Source organism: Rhinolophus sinicus, linkage group LG06 (genome assembly GCF_036562045.2).
Source record: "Rhinolophus sinicus isolate RSC01 linkage group LG06, ASM3656204v1, whole genome shotgun sequence".
Lineage (NCBI taxonomy): Eukaryota > Metazoa > Chordata > Mammalia > Chiroptera > Rhinolophidae > Rhinolophus > Rhinolophus sinicus.
This window is the reverse complement of record NC_133756.1, coordinates 87537537-87557859: the sequence shown is the minus strand read 5'-3', so window position 1 is coordinate 87557859 and position 20323 is coordinate 87537537. Positions and strand designations below refer to the sequence as shown.

General features: G+C 38.8%; 1 protein-coding gene, 1 long non-coding RNA gene and 1 pseudogene across 4 annotated transcripts in view; 1 reads left to right on the top strand and 2 right to left on the bottom strand.

Moving 5' to 3' along the window:
- Positions 1–20323, bottom strand: part of LOC141572182 (uncharacterized) — a 44034-nt gene that overhangs the window by 8017 nt on the left and 15694 nt on the right. The window contains exon 2 of the long non-coding RNA XR_012497393.1: positions 15763–15940. This is a non-coding gene — a long non-coding RNA (uncharacterized LOC141572182). The remainder of the gene's footprint in view (positions 1–15762; positions 15941–20323) is intronic.
- LOC109436576 (pre-mRNA-splicing regulator WTAP) lies at positions 3529–4073 on the bottom strand (annotated as a pseudogene).
- The window catches only part of BCO2 (beta-carotene oxygenase 2), a 28636-nt gene continuing 19064 nt past the window's right edge, over positions 10752–20323 (top strand). For all 3 annotated transcript variants that reach the window (XM_074335495.1, XM_019715252.2, XM_074335496.1), the window contains exon 1: positions 10752–13455. In XM_074335495.1, coding sequence (XP_074191596.1) covers positions 13265–13455 — 191 coding nt within the window. In that variant the 5' untranslated portion in view covers positions 10752–13264. The remainder of the gene's footprint in view (positions 13456–20323) is intronic.

Genomic DNA, 20323 nt, shown 5'->3' with positions numbered 1-20323 from the left:
GTGCCTCTTTCCTGAAGAATACTGGGGGCTTCTGAAGTTTTCCGCTCTTTGGGGAACAGATACAGGCAGATACACCGTAGAACTGGAAGTTAAAGAAGACAGAATCAGGATTTGTTTACTTGTCGTCAGGGAAACAGCCTTCTAATTTGTATATTTTATATGACATAGTGGCAGGACTCAGGGTTTCTCTTGGATCTGCAATAGGAAAAATATTCACTATTTAGAACTTTCTCAATTGAAAATCACTGTTACACATTGTAATGTATTAGGTTGGTGCAAAAGTAATTGTGGTTTAAAAGGTTAAAAATAATTGCAAAAACCGCAATTACTTTTGCACCAACCTAATAAATGTTTGGTTCTTCTATTTGCATTCTGGGCACAGCCTTATAACCTCTGTTTATTGTTTTGTAGCTTTTCATTGTAGCTGTTATTGTTACATGATTTTATTTCTTGAAATTGGCTGCTAATGATGCTATCAGAAATCATACTGATATGCACAATAAACTTTAAAATTATTTAATTCAATAATTCAGTGTGAGGCAATGTGTTAGGTACTGGGGTGGGGGCAAAAACAAGACCCTGTATTCAAGGAGTACTGGTAGTAGAAGTTATGAAGTATATTCATCTTTATTGTACGAGACAGATGACAGTAAGTGCAATTAGAGAGCTAAAACATGCTGTGTGAGTTCAGATAAGGAAGATCAGTTCTTGCTATAGGAAATAGGAATGTTGACTTTACAAAGCAGGTGACATGGACTCTGGATCTTGAAAGGTGAGACGATAAGTGAATTTCACCTGAAGATGGGAAATACCCTATGTGAAGAGAAGGGTACAATTATGAGGAGAAGAGGAGAGAATGGGGAGTGGTCCAGATTGGCTGGAGTTGAAGGCATTAGTGAGAGGTAGAATTGGACAGGTAGGTTGGTGTGAGACTGTACAGTGCCTTCCGCAGTGCCTAAACAAGCAGTTTAAACTTTATTTGGTAGAAAATGGAGTCATTTGTGAAGGTTTTATGGAGGAATATGTAATACAATCAGATCTGTACTTAGATTAATTTAATAGCAGTGCTTCCCAAACTTTTCACATCATAACACCCATAGAAAATGATAATAGTTTTACCTTACACTGCAGTAAATTGGATGTGATCTGGAGCCCCAGTGAGCTGCTAAGAGCTGGAGGCAATTGTCTGGGGCCTCTGGCCATCCCAAGGGCTAAGGGGATCAAGAGGCCAACCAATTAGGAAGCTCAGGTTTAGAAGATAGCTTCCCTATCTGGTTTCTCTATCTAAATAAGAGGCTGTGATAATATCCATCTAACAGCTTGTGAGGGCCTTAATTAGGAAAGCAGAAAGAAAGTGACTGGTAGGCAAGAGAAGTTGAAACATCAGTATTGATGAGGAAAGGTTCAAATCAGAAGAAAAATCAGAGGCATGGGGGGTTGTCCAGAAGAGGTGGACTGGCAAATCTTTGCAAAGGATTTGCCCCAGGCACCTTTGCAAACTTCTGAGCCCTAGTAATTTATACTGGCTACCCTATCTCATCCCCTTAGCATCTTCTTTCCAGCCCTCTGTAGTATCGTCAGCAGAATTTAACCCTGAGTGAATGTGGATGGGACAGGGAAGATGAAGGATTCAAGACCCACAGAGATTTTGAAGCTAGGTGATTGAGCAGATGGGAAAATTGATTTGGAAGGGGGAAAATGAATTCTCTTTTGACATGTTGAGTCACCTGCAAAAAGTAATTGGTGAAATTAAGAGTCTAGATGAGATTACCAAAGAAGAATGCTGAGAGTAAAGAGTAAAGGTCCAAGATCAGACCTTAGGAACACATTCATGAGGTGATAAGGTGAAGAGGAGCCAATAAAGGGAATTAACATTTGGAAATTATCTACTATCATTATATTAAGTTATGATGATAGACTTGAACTGGAGGTGTTATCTTCCTTTTATCCCCATTTTATCATTGAAAAACCTGAGGCTCAGAGTGTTTAGTAACATGCCCAAAGTATCAGCTAATAGGTAGTGAAGCTGGCATAAAGCAAACAAAGAGGGAGCAGAAAAGTTAGAAAAGTGCAATGTCTTGGAAGGGGTTTAAGGAAGTGTTGACCACAATATCAAGTACTATGGAAAGTTTAAAGAGTATGTAATAAACTGCCAACAGCATGCTATGGAGTACAGAACATACAGACATTTATTTATTTTCCAAAATGTAAAATGTTTTAAATTCATGACTCTCTATTCAGACAAATACTCTGTCAGGGTATTCAATTCAATTTTACTCAAGTAAGAGCAGTAAAATACCAGACCTCAGGCAATTTATTTTAATCTAAGAGGAGAGTAAGACAAATATGCATAATAATAAAAGTTTTATTAATATTCTCTAAGTTTTCTCTAAACTCTAATTCTCTAAATTATCCTCTACGTTTTCAAAGCGCCTCTTTATATTTCTAATATTGTGGTTCTCAAAATTTCGGATGCCTAAGAACACCTGCTTGCCCTACCCCAGAGATTCTGAATTAGTAGGTCTGGAATGGAGTCCATGAATCTACATTTTAGCAATAGCACCAGGTATTTCTTTCTTTCTTTTTTTTCAAGGCATACTTAATTTAATATCAAGAGTGCGATACAAAAGGCCCAAATACAATGAAAGAACACATTTCCCTATTAACACCAATGGCAATTCTCTTTCAACATGTGCTTGTTGAATGGAATGAGGATTTAATAAATTTCACTACTAAAGAAAAAGAACACAGTGAGTCTCATCACAGCCAATATCCTTATATACAATCTAGTAGTGAAATGAATGTTTATAATGCTTCAAACAGTTTAAACCTGAGGTTTGATGCCACACCTTCATGTTTGTACAGTCCTCAATGAGATTATCTACAGTATTATCAACCATTCAAAGAACAAACCATTGATTAAAACCACATTGATTTAAGGCTCAATCAAGTAATACAGAGCCCCAAACTAAATGGTTAAATATATGAACTACTTGAACTGACATCTATTAGTTGATTCTCTCATAGCTATTAAGTTGTTTCTTAGGAAACAAATCCTTTATAAAGGCAAAATTCACCTCATTTGAGTTTTGACCCAGAAGTTCAACAACAATCACAAGTTCACAGTCTTATTGGCAAAACTGTATACAGTGTCTCTAAGTCACTGTGCTCAAGGTTAAGAGCGATGCATTCCATTTTTACATTTTACTGGAATTTTACATGTTCAATTCATGATTTTAAATCTCTAGATTTTCATTCTTTCAAACTGTCTGAAGACACAGTGTGCCACAGACTTAAGACTTCTGTTTCTCCCTCTACTTTCTTCAAACAGAAACATTTCTCAAGTGTCTATATGTTCTAGAAGGGGACTTTTTCGGGGGTGGCCACTTCTTCAGGCTTATGAACCAAGGGGAGGGGGAAAAGAAAAAAGCTGAAACACAAGATTGATCTGGAAAGTTTTACATTAACCATTACAAGCTGGATAGTATAAGAATGTGGCTTTTTTTGGCTCAAGTCTGAGTCTCGATGTGGAAACGAGTACTTGGCGTCCCACCACAGCTTTCTCGTAGTGGGAATGTCAGGGAAGTCTTGACTGGGGAGTATGATTTATTTACCTATCAGGCGTAAACTTCCAGGCACTCAGTTCATTTTGCGCTTGTTCCAGTTTGTCTTTAGTCTGTTCCAGTTCACCTTTCATTTTTAAGAAAAAACAAGCTGATGGCTGGGTCCACCATTGTTGATCTCAGTTGGGCCACACTAGGCTGCTGGACTTGCTTCAGGTACTGCATTTGAGTAGTACACTCTTGCATCTCTTGCTCCTTGGTTGCAAGTCACATTACAAGGATGTTTTCCCTGTGTGCAGACTCTTGCTGTTGTTGCTTTAGGTTTTCTTCTCACTCCCTTAAGCCAGTTACATCATTAGAGTTAAGATCTGTGTACTTGTCCTCCAAAGCTTGTACATATGCTTCATACTGTTCCCATCTTAGAATTAATTCATCTCGTGCCATAACTTTGAAGTCTGTTTCACTCAGTTGAACATTTTTGGGAAGAGGTTCCTTGTTGGTCATCTTGAATCTGACCAGTGGCCTCCCGATGGGGATGCAACCACCATCCACAGCCGGACCCCACTGTAGGGAGGAAAGGCAAAAAACGGCGCCCGATCGGGGGTCTCAAAGCACTGAGGAAGGGGCTGTGCCTCATAGCACCAGGTATTTGTGTTTCAAGTAGTCCTCAGACCGTATTTTGAGAAATAATGCTCAAACAAAACACTGATTACAGTGTAAATGATCTGCTTGTATGTCTGTTTACTAGGCAGTGAGTTCCTTTACATCAGGGTTCTAATACTTTTTATCCTTTACCACTGCCTAACACTTTGTTGAATGAATAATTCAAAGAAAGAAGATATTACATGTTGTTGGATTGATCATTAAAAACTACATGAATAATAGCTAACGGTTTTTAAATATTTACAATTTCTAAAAACTTCACATAGCCTAATTCATTTATTATTTATAGCCTTAGAAGTAATAAGAATTATTATAATATTATCCCCATCTTAGAAAGAAAAGAACAGCACAAAGTTTGATTGTCTTATTCAAGGCTATTTATTTGGAAAATGGTAGGCCAAGATTTGAAAGCAAGGATTCTGGAGACTGGCAGAGCCTGGGTCCACACTTCGAAGTATCACACTGTGTTGCTTTTATTTATTTATTTATTTATTTATTTATTTATTTATTTATTTATATTATTAGTTTCAGGTGTACAAAACCATGTAATAGATATTTATACCCCTCACAAAGTGATAACCCACCTCCCCCAATCTACTACTCCTCTGACATCGCATACAGCCATTACATTTCTACTGTCTCTATTCCTTATGCTGAACTCCACTTCTTGTGACTATATGTATATACACATATATACATACACACACACAAATTATAGTTGACATTCATTATTATTCAGCTTCAGCTTCAGGTGTACAGTGCAGTGATCAGGTATCTACACCATCCCTGAAGTGGTCTCCCTAATAAGATAAGTGTCCATCAGATACCCTACAAAATCTTTACAACATTGTTGATTATATTCCCCAAATTAACTTTTGTATCCCCATGGCAATCTTGTGGTTAGCGATTGTGCTTTCTAATCTTCTCACTTTCTCCCTCATCCCCACCTCCCTCCCATCTAGCAACCCTCAGTTTTTCCTCTATATCTCTGAGACTTGTTTCTAACTAGTTTGTTCATTTATTCTATTCTTTAGATTCCACATATAAGTGAGATCATATGGTATTTGTCTTTCTCCATCTAACTTATTTCACTTAGCATAAAGTTCTCTAGTTCTGTCCATATCGTTGCAAATGGTAAGATTTCATTCTTCTTTATGGCCAAGTAATACTCCAATGTATAAATGTACCACAGTTTCTTGATCCAGTCGTCTACTGATGGGCATTTCAGTTGTTTCCATATCTTGGCTATTGTGAATAGTGCTGCAATAAAGATAGGGGTGCATAAATTTTTTTGAATTAGTGTTTTGGATTTCTCTGGATAGATACCTAGGAGTGGAATTGCTGGGTCATAAGGTAATTCCATTTCCAGTTTTTTATCTCCATACTGATTTCCATAGTGGCTGCACCAATCTGCAATCCACCAGCAGTGCACGAGGGATCCCTTTTCTCCACATCCTTGCCAGCATTTGTTTGTTGATTTATTGATGATAGCAATTTTGCCTGGGGTGGGGTGGTATCTCGTGTGTTTTGTTTTTTTTTTCGAATTTCTCTAATGATTAGTGAGGTTGAGCATTTTTTCATATATCTGTTTACCATCTGTATGTCCTCTTTAGAAAAATGTCTCTTCATGTCCTCTGCCCATTTTTCAATTGGGTTGTTTATTTTTTTGGTGTTAACTTGAATGAGTTTTTAATAAATTTTGAATATTAACCACTTATGAGATATATCATTGACAGATATCTTCTCCCATTCAGTAGGATGCCTTTTTGTTTTATTGATGGTTTCCTTTGCTGTGAAAAAACTTTTAGTTTGATGTAATCCCATATGTGCATTTTTTCTTACTTCCCTTGCCTGAAGGAATATATCAGTAAAAATATCACTAAGGGTAATTTCTGCAAAATTTCTTCCTATATTTTCTTCTAGGAGTTTTATGGTTTCAGATCTCATATTTAAGTCTTTAATCCATTTTGAATTTATTTTTGTATGTGATGTAAGGAGATGGTCCAGCTTCATTTTTTTGCATGTGTCTGTCCAGGTTTCCCCACACCATTTATTGAATAGACTGTTTTATCCCAATGTAAATTCTTGCTTCCACTGTCACAGATTAAATGACCATATAGGCATGGATTTATTTCTGGGCTCTCTATTCTGTTCCATTGATCTATGTGTCTGTTTTTTATGCCAGTATGATGCTATTTTGATTACTACAGCCTTGTAGTATAATTTGATTTCAGGTATCGTGATACTTCCCACTTTGTTCTTATTTCTCAAGATTGCCGAGGCTATCCAGGGTCTTTTATGGTTCCATATAAATTTTAGGATTATATGTTCTGTTTCTGTGAAAAAATGTCCTTGATAGTTTGATAGGAATTGCATTAAATCTGTATATTGCCTTAGGCAGTATGGACATTTTAAATATATTAATTCTTCCTATTCATGAGCATGGTATGTGTTTCCATCTATTTGTATCTTCTTTAATTTCTCTCCTCAGTGTCTTATAATTTTCTGAGTACAGGTCTTTTACTTCTTTGGTTAAATTTATTCCTAGTATTTTATAGTCTTTGAAGCAATTGTAAATGGGACTGTTTTCTTAATTTCTCCTTCTGATAGTTTATTATTGGTATATACAAATGCAACTGATTTCTGAATATTAATTTTGTATCCTGCTAGTTTACTAAATTCATTTATCAGTTGTAATAGCTTTTTGGTGGAGTCTTTCAGGTTCTCTGTATATAGTACCATGTCATCTACATATAATGACAATTTCACTCCTTACCGATTTGGATGCCTTTTATTTCTTTTTCTTGTCTGATTGCTGTGGCTAGAACTTCCAGCACTATGTTGAATAGAAGTGGTGAAAGTGGGCAACCTTGCCTTGTTCCTGATCTTAAGGGGAATGGTTTTAGCTTTTCCCCATTGAGTATGATGTTAGCTGTGGGTTTATCACATATGGCCTTTATTATGTTGAGATATGGTCCCTCTAGTCCCACTTTCTTAAGAGTTTTTATCATAAATGGCTGCTGGATTTTGTCAAATGCTTTTTCTGCATCTTGATATGATCATATGATTTTTATTTTTCATTTGGTTAATGTGGTGTATCACATTAATTAATTTGTGGCAGTTGAACAAACCTTGCATACCAGAAATGAATCCCACTTGATCATGGTGTATGACTTTTTAATGTATTGCTGAATTCTGTTTGCTAATATTTTGTTGAGGATTTTTGCATCTATGTTCATTAGGAATATTGGCCTGTGGTTTTCTTTTTTTGTAATGTCTTCGTCTGATTTTGGGATCAGGGTGATAGTGGCCTCGTAAAAAGTGTTTCAGAGCCTTCCCTCCTGGATTTTTTGGAGTTTGAGGAGAATAGGTGATAATTCTCTTTTGAATGTTTTGTAAAATTCACCTGTAAAGCCATCTGGTCCAGGGCTTTTTCTTTTATTGGGAGCTTGTTGATTACTGATTCAATTTTCCTGGTAGTAATCAGTCTATTCAGGTTTTCCATTTCTTCTTGAGTTAGCCTTGGAAGGTTGTATGCTTCTAGAAAATTATCCCTTTCTTCCAGATTGTCTAATTTGTTGGCATGTAGTTCATATTAATTTCTTAAAATGTTTTGTATTTCTGTGGTGTCTGTTGTCACTTCTCTTTCATTTCTGATTTTATTAATTTGGGTCCTCTCTCTCTTGTTTTTGATGAGTCTGGCTAAAGGTTTGTCGATTTTATCTTCTCTAAAAACCAAGTCTTAGATTGGTTGATCTTTTATATCATTTTCCTGGTTTCTATTTCATTTATTTCCACTCTTATCTTTATTATCTCCTTCCTTGTACTCCCTTTGGGCTTATTTTGCTGTTCTTTTTCCAGATCCCTTAAGTATGAGGATAAACTGTTGATTTCTGATTTTTCTTGTTTCTTTAGGTAGACCTGAGTTGTTATGAATTTCCCTCTTAGGATTGCTTTCGCTGCATCTCATAGACTTTGGGTCATTGTGTTTTCATTTTCATTTGTCTTGAGGTATCTTTTGATTTCTTCCTTGATCTCATTGTTGACCCATTCATTATTTAGTAACATGTTATTTAGCCTCCATGTATTTGTGTTACTTCCAGTTTTTTCTTGTAATTGATTTCTAATTTCATAGCACTGTAGTCAAAGACACTTGATATGATTTCAATTTTCTTAAATTTATTGAGACTTGTTTTGTGGCCTAACATGTGGTCTATCTTGGAAAATGTTCCATGTGCACTCAAGAAGAATGTATATTCTGTAGCTTTGGGGTGAAATGCTCTAAAAATATTGATTAAATCGAACTGATCTAATGTGTCATTTAAGGCTGCTGTTTCCATATTTATTTTCCATCTGGAGGACCTATCCCTTGTTGTTAGTGGTGTGTTGAAGTCCCCAACTATGATAGTGTTACTGTTGATCTCTGTCTTTATGTCAGTCAATATCTGTTTTATACATTTAGGTGCTCCTATGTTGGGTGCATAGATGTTTACTAGAGTTATGTCCTCTTGTTGGATCGACCCCTTTATTATTATGTAGTGCCCATCTCTTTCTTTTAATATATTCTATATTTTAGAATATATTTTAGAAGAATATAGAATATTCTTCTATATTGTATATTTTAAAGTCAATTGTCAGACATAAGTATTGCTACTGCAGCTTTTTTCTCATTTCCATTTGCATGAAATATCTTATTACAACCCTTCACTTTCAGCCTGTATGTGTCTTTTGATCTGAGGTGAGTCTCTTGTTTACAGCATATGCAAGGGTCTTGTTTTCTTACCTACTCAGCCACTCTATGTCTTTTGATTGGAGCATATAATCCATTTACATTTAAAGTGATTATTGATAGGTACATAGTTATTGCCATTTTGTTATTTGTATTTCTGGTCTTCATTAGTTAGATTGTTTTCATCTTTCTTCTGTTTACAGAAGCCCTTTTAATATTTCTTGCATTGCTGACTTGGTGATAATGAATTCTTTTAGATTATTCTTTTCTGGGAAGCTCTTTATCTCTCCTTCAATTTTAAATGATAGCCTTGCTGGATAAAGCAATCTAGGTTGTAGGCCTTTGTTTTTCATCACTTTGAATACATCCTGCCACTCTCTTCTGGCCTGCAATGTTTCTGTAGATAAGTCATTTGATAGTCTTATAGGAGTTCCCTCATATGTAACTCGCTGTCTTTCTCTTGCTGCTTTTAGGATTCTCTCTTTGTCTTTAACCTTTGCCATTTTAACTGTAATGTGTCTTGGTGTGGACCTGTTTGGGTTCCTCTTGGTTGGAACTCTCTGCACTTCCGGGGCTTGTACGTTGATTGTCTTCACCAGGTTAGGGAAGTTTTCAGACATTATTACTGCAACTATGTTCTCAATCCCTTGCTCCCTCTCTTCACCTTCTGGTATTCCTATGATGCGCATGGTGTTGTGCTTGATGTTATCCCACAGATCTCTTAAACCATTTCCATTGTTTTTTATTCTTTTTTCTTTTTGTTGTTTTGCTTGAGTGATCTCTGCTAAGTTGTCTTCTAAATCGCTGATTCGATCCTCTGTCTCATCTAACCTGCTGGTAATTCCTTCAAGTGAGTTCTTTATTTCAGTTACTGTATTCTTTAGTTCTAACTGGTTGTTCTTTATGATTTCTCTATCCTTCACTATGTCATCGCTAAGCTCCTTGAAGATTCTTATCATCAGTATTCTAAACTCTGTCTCTGATAGGTTGGTTACCTCTATTTCATTTGGTTACAATTCTGGAGGTTTCTTCTGTTCTTTTATTTGGGATATGTTTCTTTGTTTCCCCATTCTGGCTGACTGTCTGTGTTTGCTTCAATGTATTAGGTAGATCCCCGAGGGTTCTCAGTCTTTGCTGGGTGGTCTTATGTAGTATGTGTCCTTTATATTTGACTTACACCACTTCCTTATTCTCCTGTGTGTGTGCTCCAGAGGGGAACCTTGTGTTGTGTATATTGTCCTGTTAAAGTTGAGCTTTAATTGCTTTTGGCTTGTCAGTAGGTGGGATTGACTCCTGGCTGACTAATTGTGAGACTTGGCTCTGCCCACAATGGATGAGCTGCTGTGTGATGGTTGACCACTTAAATGAGGCTTGGCCTCTATGGGCTCTTATGCCAGTAGAGAATTCCCTCTGGATGTGTCACTTGTAGGTCAAACCTGGTAACACACTGGTTTGGTCTGGAGTTGGCCTCTGGGTATGTTGAATCTTGTGCCTCTTGGGCTGGGCCCTGGTGTAGGGCAATTTCAGAATAAAGCAAATCACCAAGCTCAACAACAAAGAAAAAACCACATACACTCACATGTAAAAACAGCCAATAACCAAAACTCAACACAGGCAAAAATATCAACACTACAAAAAACAAACAAATAAAACTAAAGAAACAAAACAAAAAATAGCAACACCAAAAAAAAATAAATATAGAAAAATGGAAAGGGAGGAAAAGTAGGGCAAGGAAAAGAAAAAAAGAGAGAAAGAAGGGGGGAAAAATATATATATATGTATACATATACTGTTATGCAGGGTCTCAGCTCCCGCTCCCCACATAAGAACGCAGGATATGGTGAGGCCAAAAAGGAACACCCACGGAGCCATAGGTAGGGGAGTCATACCACTATAGTCTCACTGGAGGCTGGGTTGGAGACATAGGAAGCAGGAGCCACACTGTTCGCAACCCTCACTGTGCCGCTTGCAGGCTCAGCCACCATCTTCTTGCTAGCCCCCATTTTCTGCTAGTGTAGCCATGGCCGTTATATTAGTGGCCAATAGCTCACTGGTTACAGCTGACGACCAACTAGCCACAGCTGATGGCCATCCCATCACAGTTGATGGCCATTTATTACCTGAGCCAGCACCTTTCCATGTGAGGCCGAGAGCCTGGAAACTGCACTCCTGGCTCTGTCCCCACGTATACATATATATGCTAAAAATGATAGTAACACTTAAAAAAAAAAAAGCAGCGCCAATCTTGGCTTAAGCTCACCAAGCTCTCTCCAGGTTGTCCTCTGCTGTACAGACTCCTCTGCGTCTTGTGGAGGCAGAACCGGCCACCTGGTGTACAGAGTGTCCCTGGCATTGCAGTTCTAGATGAGTGGGGCTATGGCACGTGGTTTGTAGTTTTTACAAAGTGAGTGCAGTTTCTGCTCTCACCTGCGCAAACACGCACTGATAGCACCATAGCCAGCCACTGGGAGGTGGGCTTATTCCCTGTGCCCAGGTCTCCTGAGTCTTTGGGCACTTTCTTCTGTCGGGGTGTATGGAAGGTGTAAGATATCTGAGCTGCTGAAAGCCGAGAGCTGCCTCTGCCACCTGCTGACCCCTGTGTGTCTCCACAGCTGTAATTGCCCTGCCTTGAACAGGCCAGAACCTGGGGGTGGGGAGGGAGGAGTCTTCTGTCACCCCGCCCAACTTCTTCACTAGTTCAGAGCTGCAAACTGGGTCTTCCCAGATCCTGGGCGCTAAGGCTCCTCTGTAATCTGATACTACTCCTCAATTCAGGTACCAGTTTGAGACTCTGGAAAGGTAGGGGGAAGGATTGCTGTGGGATAGTGGGGGGAGGGGCCCAGGTATGGCGTTTGTTTTTGTCTTTACTCGACCTAGGGCCCAGCTGGAGATCTCAGCTGAGGATACGGCCTCAAATGCTGGATAAGCTGCTCTCTTGGCAGGAGAGATCAGCTGTGGGACTCAGGGAAAGAGCCCAGAGCCAGTCTCTTGTGATCTCTGGTCTGTGTCCTGGGGCCCCTGCATTCCCACAGCCACAGATGTAGGCCATGTCTCCACACTGCTCCCTCCCCTTGTCCCCTGCTCACCTGGTTTGCCCACCTTCAGGTTTTTAGCTGTTCTGTGTGATGAGCAGAGTTCTTTGACGGGTTGTAGATGTTCAATGTGTGGTAAGTTCCAGAGAACTCAAGAAGCTCATCTCACTGCCACCATTCCTATGACTTGCTAGGCTCCAATTATTGTGGCCATGGTATACCAGAAACCTCTTTGAGGCCCGTGTTGCTTTTTAAAGGAAGTAGTATTTGAGATAGACTTTGAACAATAGATAAAATTTCCTTGGGGATAAATTAGTGGGGAGGGCATTCAGGGTAAAAATGTTTTATTTGGGAAATCAGGAAATAATTGTGTTTGACTAAACTGTTACATATAGGAAAGTAGAAGTTCTCATGGAGTTTAAACTAAATTTTTGAAAAATTTGAAAGAAATGGGATAATAGCTATAAGACTTTAAAATATTTTGCTAAGAGCATGCAAATCTCACTTCTTCAGAAGAATAGTGTCCCTATGTGTTAGTTCTTCTAGCTTAGAGTGCTATATCACTGTTAAAAGTTATATATTTGACTGCCTGTCTGTGTTAGGCATTACTGCTTGTGAACATTAAATAAATATGAAATAATAGGGACAATTTTCAGCTTTTTAAATATAATAATGTTTTTTTCTTGTGACTTTTAAACTTCAGGTTATTTTAGACCAGATATCACTTTATAATTTGATACCCTTCTCCTAGAAAATACCATGTACATTCATGTATATGCCATTAAAATAGAAGAAATTAAATTGTAGATCATACTAAATGTCCCATAAATTGCTATAGAATCTTTGGGATCACGTTCTGGTATATATAAAGTACTGAGGTCAATGTAATTATGATTATATTGAATGGTGGTCTTTTTTTATGATAACAATGTGGTTGCTATTAGCACATCCAGGGTTAGCATGTAGATTCCATTTTATGAAAAGACAAGTATTATTCAACTATGAAAAATGGTAATAATAATTAAAGTCCTGAGTTAATGCTTACGTAGATTTGTACTGCAAGAATACAAAAAGGATTGTTGTTCAAAAATGGAGAACCAAAGAGTAATGGTCTTGAGAATGAGGAAGGAGAGAACGGAATTTAGAGACTATATTGGTGATAGGTTTACGTTTCCCAGAGCAGTAGACAAGATTATTGGAGAAATAGGAGTGTTTATAGAAGACTGGTGAGAAAATTTTGTGCTTTTGATTTCCTCTTCACAGTTTTGAAGATATACATGGAAAACACTCTTGAGACAAAAGAGATCTTCAGTAAGAGGGAGAATCTTCCATGTATTGCGCCACTAGTAACCACGGTGGAGGAGACTCCTCAGATTATCTCTGCTAAAGTCCGAGGACATTTTCCTAAGTGGCTCAATGGCTATCTACTTCGAATTGGACCTGGGAAATTCGAGTTTGGGAAGGATAAGTAAGCCTTGATTTTTGGAGAACACTTTGGATTTCTTAGCATGGTCTGATTCTGTGAAATATGCATCAATATCTGCTTCCTCTCTGAGGCTAACATTGCCATGCAATCTCTTTGGAGAGGAAACTGTAGTCTTTTGGGGGGAAAATGGAGACTTAATTCATTTTAAAAAGTTCTGACATTTCTGCTCTGCAGAATATTATGAATTTGAAGTCCTCTGAAGGTTTAAGCCAAAAGAGAAGTGTCAGGAGCGGTGGTGTCTATTTCACCACAAGTTCCTGAAGGAAGGGGCAATGTCTTCACCTCATGCCACTCCCTCACGCAGTACTTCCCAGACACAATGGCTCTTTCAGTTCCTCAAAGTGGGCACATTTATTTCTGCTCAGGCTCTTGGCTTTGGCTCTCTTTATCTTCTCAATGATTCTTATCTTTCATTTTTATCAGTCAGCTCAAATCTCATCGTTTGAGCCTTCCCTGGTTTTCCAATATAAAAATGCTATTATTTATTGTATTTCCCATAATAAAATAGATATTTTAATTATTTGCACCACTATCAATGTCTACTTTTTTGTTTGTTTATTAGCTGTGTTCACCCACTAGAAAGTAAGTTCCGTGAGGGCAGAGACTTTTACTTGTTCACCCCATATCCCCAATATCTAAGACAATGCCCTGCACTTAAATAGCACTCAATAAGTATATGTGAATAAATGGGAAAAAACCTCAATAACTTGTTTCATTTGGGACATGTTTCTTTGTTTCCCAATTCTGGCTGACTCTCTGTGTTTGCTTCAATGTATTAGGTAGATCCCCTAGAGTTCTTAGTTCTTTCTGGGTTATCTTATCTAGTATGTGTCCTTTATATTTGACTTTCACCACTTCCTTCTCCTCTGCGTGTGCTCCAAAGGTGACTCTTGTGCTGTGTATATTGTCCTGTTAAAGTAGAGCTTTAATTGCTTTTGGCTTGCCAGTAGGTGGGATTGACTCCTAGGCTAACTAGTTGTGAGACTTGGCTCTGCCCACAGCAGATGTTCTGCTGCATGAGAGTTGACCACTTAAATGAGGTTTGGCCTCTATGGGCTATTGTGCCTGTAGAGAATTCCCTTTGGGTGTGTCACTTGTAAGTCAAACCTGGTAATACTCTGGTTTGGTCTGGAGTTGGCCTGTGAGTGTGTTGAATCTTGTACTTCTTGGGCTGGGCCCTGGTGTAGGGCAATTTCAGAACAAGGCAAATCACCAAGCACAACAACAACAACAAAGAGAAAAACAAATTACACTCACAGATAAAAACAACCAATAACCCACACTCAACACAGGCAAAAATATCAAAAATATAAAAACAAAACAAAACAAAAAAAGCTGCACCAGTCTTGGCTTAAGCCCACCAAGTAATCTCCAGGTTGTTCTCTGCTGTACCAAAGAGTCCTCTGTATATTGTGCAGGCAGAGCCGGTCACCTGGTGCCCAGAGTGACCCTGGGACTGCAGATTTAGATGCGTGGGGCTGAGGGGTCTGGATAGTAGTTTCTACAAAGTCAGTGCAGTTTCTGCTCTTGCCTGCATGTATGTTCGCTGAGTAGCACCACCAGCCCTGTGCCCAGTTCTCCTGAGTCTTAGGGCACTTCTTCCGTGTGTGTGTGTGTGTGTGTGTGAGAGAGAGAGAGAGAGAGAGAGTGAGAGAGTCTTAGGGCACTTCGTGTGTGTATGTGTGTGTGTGTGTGTGTGTGAGAGAGAGAGAGAGAGAGAGAGAGAGATTTCTGAGCTGCTGAAAGCCCGGAGCAGCATTTGCCGCCTACTGCTGATCCCTGGGAGTGTCTCTGCAGTTGTAATTGCCTTGCCCTAGGCAAGCCAGAAAGGGTGGGGGCTCGAGGTGGAGGAGTCTTCTCTCTCCCCATCCAGTAATATCACACTCTTCTCAGCCTCTTCCCTGGGTCAGAGCTGCCAGCCGGTTCTTCCCAGATCCTGAGCACTAAGGCTCCTCTGTAATCTGACACTACTCCTCAATTCAGGGGCCAGTTTAAGTCTCTAGAATGGCAGGGATAGGATTGGGAGGGGCGGAAGGGGCCCAGGTATGGTGTTTACATCCTTTGTCCGACCTAGGGCCCAGCTGGAGGTATCAGCTGAGGTTACTGCCTCAAATACTGGATATGCTGCCCCCTCGGTGGGAGGGATCAGCTGTGGGATGCAGGGAAAGAGCCCACCTCCTGGCTCTTGTGGTCTCTGTTCCATCCTGAGATCCCCTGTGTCTCCGCAGCCGTGGTCCGCGTCTCCACTCTGCTCCCTTCCCTCTTCCCCTGCTCGCCCAGTTTGCCCACCTTCAAGTAATCCTTGCACGAGTCTCTTAGCTGTTCTGCGTGATGAGCAGAGAGTCCTTTGATGGGTTATAGATGTCCCGTTTGTGGTAAGTACCGGAGGAGAACTCAAGAAGACCATTTCATTGCTGCCATTCCTGTATCCTCAATAACTTCTTTAGTGTATCATTTCTCTGTGTGTCTATTGGGACATAAAGTGATATGAAGAAACCCCTATGGTTAGGAGGGAATCTGCTTTGCTTTAAACATTTTTAAATATTACAAACTTTTTTTGTCATTTTAAGGTTTTACCTATATGAAACTTTTTGAATTATAGAACAGAAAGGGGAAATGTATGTATCACATCCTCTGTTAGCACTTTAGTGTATTCCCTGCTAGTCTCCCTCTCTTTTCTATAGGTTTGTTTTAAATAATTATAATCATATTATATGTATGATTACACACATAATATGTGTCTAATCAGACAAAAGAGATCTTTTAAAAAAATGTTTTTTATTGAGTTATAATTTTTTTATTGAAGTATAATTGACATGTACCATGTAGTTTCAGGTATATAATGATTTGATATTTGTACATATTGTGAAATTATCACTACAATAAGTCTATTAGCATCCAACACCATACCTAGTTACAAAAAAATTCTTTTTCTTTTGATGAAGATTTTACTCTCCTAGCAACTTTCAAACATGCAATACAGCATCCTTAACCATAGTCACAATGCTGTACATTACATTCCCATGACTTATTTATTTTACAAATGGAAGTTTATACCTTCTGACCCTCTTCACCCATTTTGTCTCTCCTTCCTTTTGCAAGCACCAATAAGTTCTCTGTATCTCTGAGCTTGGTTTTTCAAATTATTTATTTATGTTACAGATTCTACATATAAGTGAGATCATATGGTATGATCTTTCTGTCCTCTGTCTTACGTATTTCATTTAGCATAATGATGTCAAGGTCCATCCATGTTGTCACAAATGGCAAGAATTCCTCCTTTTTAATGGCTGAATAATATTCCATTGTATATATATGTGTGTGTGTATATATATCACATTTTCTTTATCCAGTCATCTATTGATGGACAGTTTGTTTTCATATCTTGGCTATTGTAAATAATGCTGCAGTGAACATAGGATGCATATATCTTTTTGAGTTAGTGTTTTTACTTTCTTCAGATAAATTCAACCCAGAAACGGAATGGCTAGATCACATGGTAGTTCTGTTTTTAATTTTTTGAGGCACTTCTGCACTGTTTTCCATAGTGGCTACACCAACTTATATTCCTACCAACAGTGCACAAGGGTTCTCTTTTCTCCACATCCTTGCCAACACTTGTTATTTCTTGTCTTTTTGACATTATCCATTCTAACAGATGTGAGGTGGTACCTCATTATGATTTTGATTTGAATTTCCCTGATGATTAATGATGTTGAGCATCTTTTCATGTACTTCTTGGCCATCTGTATGTCTTCTTTGGGAAAATTTCTATTCAGGTCTTCTGCCATTTTCTAGTCAGATTAGGGTTTTTTTGCTGTTGAATTATAAGAGTTTTTTAATATATATATTTTGGATATTAACCAAAACTTTTTGCCCTGGTTAAAAAATGTCACACTATCATCAGCCTTTTTATTGATGTTGCTATGAAATCTGAATGACAGTTAGTTTTAGTGGCTAAACGATATTCCAGGAACCATGGCTTTTTTTAAAAAATGGGGTAAAATACCGTGTTACCCCAAAAATAAGACCTAGCCGGACCATCAGCTCTAATGCATCTTTTGGAACAAAAATTAATATGAGACCCAGTCTTATACTAAAATAAGACCCAGTATTATATTATTTTATATTATATATAATATATTATATTGTATACATTATATTATATTTTATATTACATTAAAATAAGACTGGGTCTTATATTAATTTTTGCTCCAAAAGATACATTAGAACTGTTGGTTCAGCTAGGTCTTATTTTAGGGAAACACGGTACACATAACATAAAATTTACCATCTTAAATATTTTTAAGTATACAGTTCAATAACATTAAGTACACTAACATTGATGTGCTATCATGACCACTGTCTATCCACTTTTTATCTTGCAAAACTGAAACTCTGTACCCATTAAACAATACTTCCCTTCCCCAAGTCCCTGGTAACCATCCAGTCTATTTTCTGTTAGCCACACCATTCCTGTGGGCATGGTGGGAATCTGATCATGGTCCTACTGTGCTTTCCTAGCTGTTGTTGGAAACAGTCAAGAATTAGATGTATGTTCAAGATATATTTCTTAATATTCCAGATATTTTAATTTGCTGACCCTGTTACATTTTATCTTCATTGAACAATAGACTTATAAAATGATAGTGCTAAAAGGAAATAAAATGCAGTGGTCCCCCCACCCTAAGAGCTGCTACAAGAACCCTTTCAGAAGTTGCTTTAGATGCCTGGAGTGGGGTTTGCAGCGGGGGGGGGGGGGGGACTGGGGAGTTGGGGAAGTGGCTTGGAGGTAGAGAAAAAGAGGGTGAGTGAGCTTGTCCATGAATCCCCAACCTGCCCCTATCCACAGAAGTTCTACTTTTCCCTATTTGACATATCTGGATGTCATACAAGTTATTTGAAAAACAGATTATGAGGCAAAAAGGAGGAGGAGGAAGAGAAAAACAAAACAAAACTACTAGTTCAATTCCCAGAGAAAAACAGTCTCTTCCAAAATGCATATGGTATTTCATCTGCTACAGAAGTACCTCTAGTAAATTTTAAAACTAAGCAGTAGAGCGACTCAGGGCCTAGGCTTGCACTACAAGCCTCTTTTAAGATCAAATATCTTTGTGGGGGAAGTGGGTGCTGTGGCTGATCCTCGTGAGTGTCTGCTTTCTCCTTCAGATCAATTTTTTCAGAGCCAGTAGTAGGCATCTGTAGCAAGAACAGGGTCTTTCCTGCCTCTCGGGTGAGAAGTACAGATATCTTCAGGTCAAAGAAGAGACAAACTGAGACTTAGATAAGTGGTTGGATTCCCAGATTAGATTTAGAGGGAGGGGTGGAGAAAAGTCAGCGTAACCCTTAACCTGGGGATAAGAATAGCCTCACTCTGTTGTGAATCTCTGTTCTCTTTGTTAGATGCCATTTAATAGGTCTCTGTCAACAAGCGGACATAGTAGTGACGTGACAAAGTACTTTCTTCAATTACACCTATTTTTTATCGATGATTTCTTTGAAGGCATCCTTATCAGTTTTTAAATTACATGAATCTGGGCAGAATAGCAAATATCCTCAGCATTTTAATATCCACCACTCCCTGGAATGACTTCAGGATCCATGATGAAGATAGTCGAGCCTCCCAGTTCCTTGACCATGTCACTGCAATGATTGTCCCCCTCTGTGCCACTACAGTGCCATATACCGAGGCTATACCTGGAACTTACTCCACAGAGTTGCCCTACCCTTGAAATCTTGAACTCAGAAACTACTCTCCGTTGAAAACCCCAATTTCCATGCTCCTCTGTTCCTATTAAACTTACGCTCAATCGCATCAAGTTCTCCTCTCCTTACTCTTCTCTGTCCTCTCAGTTTATCTGCTGTCCTTTAATTTCTTCTCCCTGGTGCAGATTCCACATCCATTACTTCTAATACACTCTCCCCACCACCCTCACTCACTTCCTTTGCCCTGGTGATTGCTGCTTCTCCTCTGACCACTTCCAGTCCTAGATTAGCCCATTCTTGGTTTCTTCCACTCATGGTCAGGCCTGCTGAGCACTTCTAGAGGAAATCACATAATTTTGCTGATTAATTTAATTACAGAATTATGATTTCCAGTCTTATTGAGTCCATGGTGCCCCCAGGAAATCTCTAGCAGTCAGTGTTCTTTCCAACTTCCCACAGGGTCCCTTTCCTGAAGTCTCCTTCATTCTCTTCATTCTCCTAGTTCCTTTCACACTCAGGAGGTAAACCGCCTACTTCATAGTGAATAGAGGGGCAATTGGATTTGGGCTCCTTAAATTTCCCTGTTCTCCACCTCCAAATATCCCCACATGCATACCTATTTCTGCCTCCTCACTGTCAGAGGAGGAAGTGGCCCTCTTCCTCTCCTCAGGAAACTTGCTGCATCATTCACGCCCCTCCCCTTTTATCTGTTTCTTCTTCACTAAACCCTCATCTCGGCCTACAAATGTCCTCTCATTCTAAAAACTCCTCATTTTCCATTCCATCTTCCTCTCCAGCTAATACCCTTCCTCCTCCCCTCACTGCTTCTGTTTTTATACTTTCTGAGGTCTTCTCAGTTCACTGCCATCTGACTTTTAATCCCACCACTCTACAGTACCTGTTCTCAAAAAAGTCACCAGAGCCTGTTTATTATTAAATGAAATGGGCCTTTTAGTCCTTGTTGTACAGCATTTGAACTTACTGACCACCCATCTTAAGATTCTCTTATCCCTGGGTTCCCACATAACAGTTTCTCCTGATTATTTTTCTATCTCTCTGGTTGCATGTTCTAAAATAATTTTTTGTTGCTCATTTCACTTCACTTGTCCCTTTAATGTTGATATATCCCATCCTCCGCCCTGAG